This window comes from Lipophrys pholis, assembly GCF_963383615.2.
Source record: "Lipophrys pholis genome assembly, chromosome: 13".
NCBI classification, from domain to species: Eukaryota; Metazoa; Chordata; class Actinopteri; order Blenniiformes; family Blenniidae; genus Lipophrys; species Lipophrys pholis.
Window position 1 is genome coordinate 5,033,419 of NC_137632.1, and position 10,151 is coordinate 5,043,569.

The 10,151-nt window shown below is 43.3% G+C and overlaps 1 protein-coding gene across 1 annotated transcript; it reads left to right on the forward strand.

Annotated features, from left to right (window-relative positions):
- The first annotated feature begins 5,796 nt into the window (after window positions 1-5,796).
- On the forward strand, window positions 5,797-9,819 carry LOC308119308 (uncharacterized protein). The gene is made up of 3 exons (XM_080479240.1): window positions 5,797-6,050; window positions 7,274-7,570; window positions 7,856-9,819. The coding sequence occupies exons 1-3, from the start codon at window positions 5,882-5,884 to the stop codon at window positions 9,706-9,708; spliced, it is 2,319 nt and encodes a 772-aa protein (XP_080335366.1). The 5' UTR covers window positions 5,797-5,881; the 3' UTR covers window positions 9,709-9,819.
- Window positions 9,820-10,151: the final 332 nt, after the last annotated feature.

Consider the following 10,151-nt stretch of genomic DNA (forward strand, 5'->3'; position numbering starts at 1 on the left):
GAAGAGTGTGTGGGGTCGGACTCTACTCGTGGCTGGAGAAGGAGGAGGAGGAGGAGGAGGAGGAGGAGGAGGAGGAGGAGGAGGAGGAGGAGGAGGAGGAGGACACCTGTCAAAAGGAAAACAGTCGAGTCACTGAGATGAAAACTTGAGGAGTCTGAAGGAAAAAGTTCAAAGAAGTGAGAGTGATGACCCTGCAGTTCTCAGGCTCCTCTGCTGCGTTTCACCAGGACCACCAGGATCTGAACGCTGGTCTTCCTGGAGAGGCACAACCTCACAAAACACACAACAGAGTGAGCAGAATACACACCTGGCTGACATGAGGACTCGTGTAGCTGTGACGAACCTCGGCCTTCAGTTTTATACAGCGACTCTCCAACTGCTGCTCTGCTTGTCTTCTTCTCTTCTCCTGTCAAAGAGAGGAAAATACACAACTGTGTGTGTGTGTGTGCGTGCGCGTGCGTGTGCGTGTGCGTGTGCGTGTGCGTGTGCGTGTGTGTGTGTGTGTGTGTGTGTGTGTGTGTGTGAGCCTGGGTGTTAGAGGTTTGGCAGTTCGGCAGACTGATGTTGAGCTGCGGTCGTGTTTGGTAGTCGGCCATCAGAAGTCATAGTAACAGCATCTGCTGCTCTGAACCAGGGAGGATACACACACACACACCCACACCCACACCCACACCCACACCCACACCCACACCCACACCCACACACACACACACACACACACACACACACACACACACACACACACACACACACACACACACACACACACACACACACACATCATGCAGAGGCGGAGTTGAACCCGACAAGCCCTGAAGAGGAAAAGTTGTGAGATCTGAGGAATCTTCACAAACCTTCAGATTCACTCTGAAGATGTCATTGGTCATGAGATACGAGGCACATTTGCTCAAACTCCGAGGAGTGGATTGATGCGAATGCTCCGAAACAAGAACAACTGCTGCACATTGCAAAGAGATTTATCTGAGGATTGCAGCTCCTGGATGAACAATCAAACAGCAACTTAACAGAAAGACTCCATCGGGTAAGAAAAGTGTAACGCAGACCGATGAACCATCACGTTTTGATGGACTCTTCATCGCACAGGATTCCAAAGTGCCTTTGTCGATCAGATAAGAAGTCAGATGACAATTGTAAGGACGTATTGGCTTTATTCTTCTTTGTGTTTTATTTGTCTCAAGGATGTATGTAACACATGATCTCTACTGTCAGAGGGCTGGTCATGATGTCTAATGTCTGTTACTGCATCCCAGACCAAGGGCCAAGGGCCAAGGTGAATGAGGAAGACCTGGAAATAGTGTGCAGGCATGGGATCCTGCTGCGAGGCTGAAACCACCAGCGTGGTGAAATCTCTGCCGACCCACTGTTCCTGCAGAAGGAATCGGCTGACGCTGCAAACGCTGAATTCTTTAGTATGGATGGGCATCACTTGCAGGTAATCATAACTGTCGCCAGATCCTGGATGAGCAGAGCTAAAACTTATAGAGATGAAACTATTTCTTGTTTTAATGCATGTCAAGGCTCACACAGGCGACAAGTTAAATGTTTGTGTCACAACATGTTTTTAGGAACACGTTGCTTCCTTCTCTGGCACTGGACATGGAGCCTTTTATAATCCTTTTATTCCCCTTTTAAACGACCTTTATTCACTTACCCAGTTGTGATATTTTCACAAGAATGTAAAACAGCAGAATAATGTATTCAAAATGCACGTGCCAAGCTTCATTGTTGATTTAAAAAAAAAAAAATATATATATATATATATATAGTCAAACATTTTGTTCTTTTTCACTTTAGCGCCATCTACAGGCGTGACGGAAGAGGGACACGGCACTGCACTGCTGCGTTCTGCAGAAGTGACACATTCTACTCATCTTTCCTCATGTTGGAGGAAGACGAAGAGGGTGGTGAAGAGGAAGGTGACCAGGATGACAGCGGGTCAGAGGTTTCGGAGGAAGACATGTGTACTGGCTTTGTTTCCATGGCAACGGTTCAAGTTTAAACACTTTCGCACAAGGCAAGCTGCCATGGAAAGTTCGCACAACCCCGAGGAGCAGTTTGAACAGTGGTGGAGGGTTATTCAGACAACTTTGTAAATATACTGCGTTAAAAGTTCTCCACTCCAAATGTGTTGTCAAAATATGTGTAAATTGTAAGAAAATGTACCTTTGAAGATGAAATGTAAAAGGATTTTTAGTTCAGTAAAATGTCCTCTTCCTGTAATGTTTTAGATTACTAGTACTGCTGTATTAAGATGTTTGTGTGGGTATCCGCCCATGGGTGGAGCGCCATGTGCTGGCCAGTCCTGACGTCCGGGCAGAGGTGGCCAAAGAAGTGAAAGGTACATTTTGAGTTTAACTCGACATACAAACAACTAACTTTGCTATTTTCACTGCAATGGTTTAGATGTTTAAATATTTTCACCCTCACTGTATTTGGAACCCTATAATTGTATTTCTTCTTAAATCACAGACCACCACAAAAATACAATTGAGTTGAACCCATTGTATTACCAACAGTAAGGACTCTGTTTTGTTTTTGCATGTTTTGCCAGAACTGATCCTGCGAGATGCAGTGGAGGCTGACCAACCTGTGTCTCACAAGGAGGAAGATGAGGACCTTGAAGATGAAGGTCTGTTTGCTGCATAAAGAGACAGCGGAAGGATGTTCACATCAGACAGAGTGTACTGTCGTTTTGGCCAATGCGTGTGAAGGCTCCTCCGTCACTATATCCAGTTCCTGCTACCAGTGCTCCAGTTCAGCCAGTTTTCATCCAGTTTTCATCATAATACGGCCCCATTCTGCACAAATGACAGACACATTTTTGGCCAATTTAATCTTTTACAAATGCAATGCCTGTCTGTAGAATGAAACACTGAAGTGTGTGCCACCACCGTGGGCCGGCATTGCTCGGTTTGCTCGCTGAGCAGTCTTAGGGGCTCATTTATACAGGATTACCTGAAAATAACTCAAATGTATTGTTTTGTTTTTAAATGCATAACTTCAACTTTGAAGGACCTTGAAGATGTCTTGTTCTATCAGTGAGACTCTCGGCGATGAATTGACTACAAGGATAATTTAGGTTTTTGTCACGTTCCTTGAAAGTCATTCAGGTACTTACACTGTCAAGCAAAAAAAGATATCAAGCAGAAGATAAAGGAAACTTTATTTGATAAACTTCAGCAGAACCTACAACCATAAAAACACAAGTTAGAAACATTATGTACATAGAAGAATTACATTGTTTTTAAAAATTCTAAAGTTCTTTCTTTTATTTCCCAGGAACCCCTGCAGTGATACACAGGTCAATAATGTTCCTATCCTGGAACCTTTCTCTCCTGGAGGTGTCGTGACTCCAGCTTCAGGGTTTCCAGGAGCATCGTTATGTTGACACTGATGCTCCTGCTGGTCATCAGGCGTTCTGCTGGACTTCTGATTGAGGGTGTCACCTTCTAATTCTTCCTCCTGCAGAGCCACAACACATCTGTTACCTAAACAGAAAACTTCCCCCCTCTATCATAGTGGAGTTATTTGTGATGCTAAAGGAGGTTTATTGAAAGTTGAATTGTTTTCATTTTGTCCTTCTAAACCTCATATATTACAGACTATTTTTAACAACAGGTAGATGCAGGTAAGATACATGTTTCAGCTGCATCTGTAGTCTTCCTCGGAGCGTCATCTGGCGTGTGATGACATGTAGGTCTTTATCAGGTGACCGGCCAGATGACGCTCTGAGGAAGACTACAGATGAAGCTGAAACATGTCAGCAAGGCAGAATCTTTCCTGCATATACCTGTCGTTAAAAAAGAGTCTGTAATATATGAGGTTTATTGATGTTTACATTGGCAACCGGGGATCTGTGCAGGATGCTGTGGTCCTGCGCAGATCCTCCATGTACCAGCAAGTATTGGTACCAGCTGGGTACTTTCTGCTGGGTGACGGAGGAAGTACTATATCCACCTGGTACTTTCTGCTGGAAGATGGAGGAAGTACTATATCCACCTGGTACTTTCTGCTGGATGATGGAGGAAGTACTATATCCACCAGGTACTTTCTGCTGGATGATGGAGGAAGTACTATATCCACCAGGTACTTTCTGATGGGTGATGAAGTACTATATCCACCTGGTACTTTCTGCTGGATGATGGAGGAAGTACTATATCCACCTGGTACTTTCTGCTGGATGATGGAGGAAGTACTATATCCACCAGGTACTTTCTGATGGGTGATGAAGTACTATATCTACCAGGTACTTTCTGCTGGATGATGGAGGAAGTACTATATCCACCAGGTACTTTCTGATGGGTGATGAAGTACTATATCTACCAGGTACTTTCTGCTGGGTGATGGAGGAAGTACTATATCCATGCCTGCAGCGCACAGTTGTTGTTATATCACTGTACTGGCAACCTGCTTTATCTCAATAATCACAATCATGAACACGAAGGAAACAATAAATTCTGATTCATGATTACATCCAAACATATCAAATGTTTTCATGTGAATTTGAACTGACAGGCAGGTTGAAACCCAACAGACACCAGGCCAAACCTGCTGGTGCTCCACCTTTCTGAGAGCCTGGAGAGACTCAATGTCCAGCTACCTGCTCCTGAAGCACGACCTGCAGGCCTCAGAGAGCAGAACCACATCTAGACAGGAAGCTCTCCACCTGTAGTCATGTTCTCCACTCGTGTGAAAATATGGAGATAGATGGATAAAGACAGAGAGATCAACAGAGAGGTGTAAACATGTCATTCATCTTTTGCAACACTGCTCTCCTTGCTTTGGCAAATTTAACCATTTGGCTGTAAATGGTTGGTTATGACTGTAAATATATAGAGCTTAACATTTCTCTGTTTTATTTGATAAACAGTGCAATGTTGCTTTCAGGTACAGTAGAAGACATTTGTGTGACGGAAATGGGAAACGACCTGAAAACGACAGGAAATGTATGCCTTCTTGATGGCAGTGGAGTGGGTAAGAAGGGAAAGAGTCAGCAAGGCTGTGGCGTGCAGTGATTCGACGGCTGTATTGAAGAGCCTCAGGTCGGCGGTATCACACTGCAGACAAGACCTGTAAAACAAAGTAATGGCAGAGCAGTCTGAGGCAAAGAATCAGCGGGCAGAAACTGTTTTTTTTGTGGGTCCCTGCGCATATTGGTATAACAGGGGACGAGAAGGCTGACAGGCTGGCTAAGAAAATCACAACCAGAGCAAAAATAGACATAAACATCATGTTGGCGAGATCAGAAGGAACATCTATAGCATGGAGGGAAGTACATAAAATATGGCAACAACAATGGGACAAGGAGGAAAGTGGAAGACATCTGTTCAGTATTCAAAATAGAGTGGGATATATGAGGAGTGGAGGAGGCAGTAGAGAAGAAGAGACCGCTTGGGCATACTTATCTGAATAGCACCAAATACATCGTAGGGAAACGTCCAACAGGCCACTGCAATATATGTCAAGAGCCAGAAACAGTGGAGCCTGTGCTGGTGAGCTGCAAGGACGTTTGGGGGGGGGGGGGGGGGGGGTATGATGGAGGGATTGAGGAGAGAAGGAATGGAAGGAGGAGGAGTGAAGGAGATACTGGTGTGGGGAGAAAGTGGAAGGGGCAGGAAATATCTAAGAGGGTTCCTAAAGGCGACGGGGTTATTGGGGAAAATATAGAGGGGTGGGAATGACGTGGAGAGCGAGAACCAGCAGATGGCGGTAATCAACAAACATGGACGCAAACTGCCGTAAAAGGAAAACAAGAAGAAGAGAAGAAGAAGCAAAGAAGAAGAAGAACGTTCAGCGGCTGTTAGGCGTCTGCTCTGCTCTGGAGTCTCCTGGAGGAAACATTTCATCTCCTGCAGCAACAATGGCTTCACTTCAGGCTTTGAGGGGGTTTATCAACCAGCGACTAACTGCTGCTGCTGGAGAAATCTCCACCGTGTTTCAACAAACTGTCCTCCAGTACCAGGAGGAGATTCACCGTCAACGCATGTTCTTGGAATTCAGCGGGAACCAAATCCAGTTCTACGGAACAGGTCTGGAAAAGTGAGAATGAACAAATGAATGTGACTGGTGGAGGATCGTTGCTTTTCTTTTGAAGCTGGCAGACAGAAGTGAGGCTGCGGTTCTAGTTCAAAGTGAAACAACAAGAGTGATTTTAAGTCAGAAACCTTCAGCATTAAACGGATATTAATCTGTATCACAAACAGAGGACTGCGGTCGAGCCAGCCGTCCCTCGTTTCTGTTTGGTGAAGTGAGCCGCGCCAAGATTTATATGGTCGCTCGTATTGGGAACTTTACGGTAACGTCTCGGAGCAGAGTTGAGCGCTCGGTTTTTAAAATAAAGGACATTTTGAAATGATATGGTTTCAACTTTGTTTGTCGACTGATTAGAAACTCGTGTTGGGGGAGACGTGATTCAACACGGATTTGGAATCTGTTACCTGGGAGTTATTAAGCTTTGTTTTTTTTTGTTTTTTTTTTTAGAAATATGTGAATATTATAAAAACAAAATGACCATTTAAAGATCATAGGACGAGCTGTACCTTCATCAGCTTACATACTAATGGGAACCAATACAGACTTTGAGCCAGTAGGTCACATGACCTGCAAGCTATTGAGCAAAATTACAGTATTTTTCATAAAAATGTCAATATTTTTGCATTAACAGTATTTAATGCTAAATTAAAGAGGTGTGTCTGAACAAGCATGACCAGTGACGCAATCCAACATTGATTTGGAGTCAATCGGTCACATGACCTGGGAGCTATTGAGCAAAATTACAGTATTTTTCATAAAAATGTGGATATTTTAAATAAAAACCATTAAACACTAATTTAAAGAAGTGTGTTTGAACAAGCATGACAAGTGACACAATCCAACATTGATTTGGAATCAGTGGGTCACATGACTTGGAAGCTATTGAGCAAAATTACTGTGTTTTTCATTAAAATGTATAGGAATTTGCCGAAAAATACAGTAATTTTGCTCGGGCTTAACCAGTGGTTAAAATAACCCAATTTTGAGCAACTGGGCCCTGAGCTTCTTTTCTGCATCAAACCAGAACACACTAACACATCCAGACAGTTTTCGCTTTTATTCTTTAAACCCTACAACTACTGTTAGTTTTATTGAAATGAGCAGACTTTTAGTTTTTTAAATGTTTGTATTTTAAATGCAGCCTGTCCTGTCTCATGCATCCTTCACTGTAAAATATTCACATCATCACATCAGGGACTTTTGTCTTGTTTCCCTCCAGAGAGTCCACAGCGACACATTGGTCACCAGAAGACGAGCTCCAGTGTGGAGCAGGAGGAACATGAAGCTCCACACAGTAAAGAGGAGGAGGGTGGTGTTGAGGAGACTGTTACTGATGAAGAACGTGACGATTCCCACGACTCTGTGAGAGACTGGACCACTCAGCGACTAACTGCTGCTGCCGGAGAAATCTTCACCGTGTTTCAACAAACTGTGGTCCAGTACCAGGAAGAGATTGATCATCAGCGCAGACGGCTGGATAGTATCTGGAAACCTCAAATCAAGCCCCACAGAACAGGTATGGAAAAGTGTGAATGAACACTTTCAGTCCCACATGGACGGCTCAATCAAGTTGTGGACGTCAATGTTTTCTGAAGAGACATTTCATTCAAATGCAGGACGTCTCATTATGACTCCATCTCAGGTAGCGTGGTAAACAGTGAACACAATGTTGTGTGAAAATGACAGAAGATCAGTGGAATGTGGAAAGTTTTCAATTTCATGAGGCCAAGATTTTTTTTCAAGTTGGAACTGTAGAAGTAATAAAACCAACCTTTCATCTGGTACTTGTTTCTCTCTCCAGAGCTCCCACAGCACCGTGACTGCAGGGAGGAGCAGCTCTTGAAACGGGAAACAGACTCCTGTGGAGAGCAGGAAGAACCTGAACCTCTGCAGATCAAAGAGGAACCAGAAGAACTGGAACCTTCCCAGATTGAGGAGCAGCAGGAACTCGGTACCAGCCAGGAGGGAGAGCGGCTTATCCTGAAGGTTGAAAGTGGTTCCTTTAGGGTTCCTTCTATTGAGGAGCAACGTTCCCTGAGTGAACCAGAAGAAGTACCGGACACTGAGCAGCTCCTCTCTCATGACTCTGAAGTCCATGGTGTGACAAATCATCTGGACTCTGAATCAACTAGAAATGTAAAGCTGAAGAAATTCAGCATAGTTCTTGGTGACCGTGTGGACGAGGTTCCTGAGTCAGAGAAGCAGGCTGAAGGTGAAAAACTTCTTTGTGAGGAAACATGTGGGAAAAATGTCTGCAATAAACCTAAAGTAGGTCAAAACTCAAGAACCAACATGAACAATAAGCAAATAATTTGTGGAACATGTGGGAAACGTTTCAGTCACAATAATTCATTGCTGCGCCACGTGAAAACTCACACAGGTGAGAAGCCGCATTCTTGTGAAACTTGTGAGAAAACTTTCAGTAGAAAGAGTCATTTGTTGGGCCACAAGAGAACTCACACAGGTGAGAAGCCGTATTCTTGTGAAACTTGTGAGAAAACTTTCACTAGAAAGCGTAATTTGTTGTACCACAAGAGTACTCACACAGGTGAGAAGCCGTATTCTTGTGAAACTTGTGAGAAAACTTTCAGTAGAAAGAGTCATTTGTTGGGCCACAAGAGAACTCACACAGGTGAGAAGCCGTATTCTTGTGAAACTTGTGAGAAAACTTTCACTAGAAAGCGTAATTTGTTGTACCACAAGAGTACTCACACAGGTGAGAAGCCGTATTCTTGTGAAACATGTGGGAAAAGTTTCATTCAAAAGTCTGATTTGTTGGTCCACAAGAGAACTCACACAGGTGAGAAGCCGTATGCTTGTGGAACATGTGGGGAAGGTTTCAGTAGATCGAGTTATTTGTGGCTCCACAAGAGAACTCACACAGGTGAAAAGCCATATTCTTGTGAAACTTGCGAGAAAACTTTCAGTAGAAAGAGTCATTTGTTGCGCCACAAGAGAACTCACACAGGTGAGAAGCCGTATTCTTGTGAAACTTGCGAGAAAACTTTCAGTAGAAAGAGTCATTTGTTGCGCCACAAGAGAACTCACACAGGTGAGAAGCCGTATCCTTGTGAAACATGTTGGAAAAGTTTCATTCAAAAGTCTGGTTTATTGGTCCACCAGAGATCTCACACAGGTGAGAAGCCGTATTCTTGTGAAACATGTTGGAAAAGTTTCATTCAAAAGTCTGGTTTATTGGTCCACCAGAGAACTCACACAGGTGAGAAGCCGTATTCTTGTGAAACATGTGGGAAAAGTTTCATTCAAAAGTCTGATTTGTTGGTCCACAAGAGAACTCACACAGGTGAGAAGCCGTATTCTTGTGAAACATGTGGGAAAAGTTTCAGTAGATCGAGTTATTTGTGGCTCCACAAGAGAACTCACACAGGTGAAAAGCCATATTCTTGTGAAACTTGTGAGAAAACTTTCACTAGAAAGGGTCATTTGTTGCGCCACAAGAGATCTCACACAGGTGAGAAGCCGTATTCTTGTGAAACATGTGGGAAAAGTGTCTTTCAAAAGTCTTATTTGTTGGTCCACAAGAGAACTCACACAGGTGAGAAGCCGTATTCTTGTGGAACATGTGGGAGAAGTTTCAGTCACAATAATTCATTGCTGCGCCACGTGAAAACTCACAAAGAGATGAAGCCATGAAAGATTCTGGGAAATCTTGTTCAGGAAATCCAGCTTGAGCCAAAAATCTCATGTGAGAATGTTAAAATAAATGTGTTCATTTGTGTTGAAATAAAATGTTGATTTGAATCCAATAGTTTTTTTGTTCAGTTTGTTTGATATTGAACATGAATGAGTCTTAGTTTAACTTTGAACTCTTTTTATGTTACATTGGAAAAAATACTTTTTGCTTACATGATGATGATAATAAAACATTTTAATGTAGTGCACTTTACATTTGTGGATCTCAAACTGATAAAAACAAGAATATAAAATATTTAAAACTGCCGTAAAAATCAATGAAGAGCTGCAAAACAAAGACTGGGTCTGTGGTGACTTCAAATGGTCTGGAAGTAAAGTCCACAGGCGGCAGCAGAAAGTCCGGTCCCCCATGGGGCTGAGGTTGGTCTTGGGGATATGAAGGT

Excerpts from the sequence above, each read along its gene's own strand:
- LOC308119308 (XM_080479240.1), top strand. The coding sequence starts at position 5,882 with ATGGCTTCACTTCAGGCTTTGAGGGGGTTTATCAACCAGCGACTAACT. Across the intron at positions 6,051-7,273 it reads AATCCAGTTCTACGGAACAG|AGAGTCCACAGCGACACATT; the intron begins GTCTGGAAAAGT and ends GTTTCCCTCCAG. Across the intron at positions 7,571-7,855 it reads AATCAAGCCCCACAGAACAG|AGCTCCCACAGCACCGTGAC; the intron begins GTATGGAAAAGT and ends TTCTCTCTCCAG.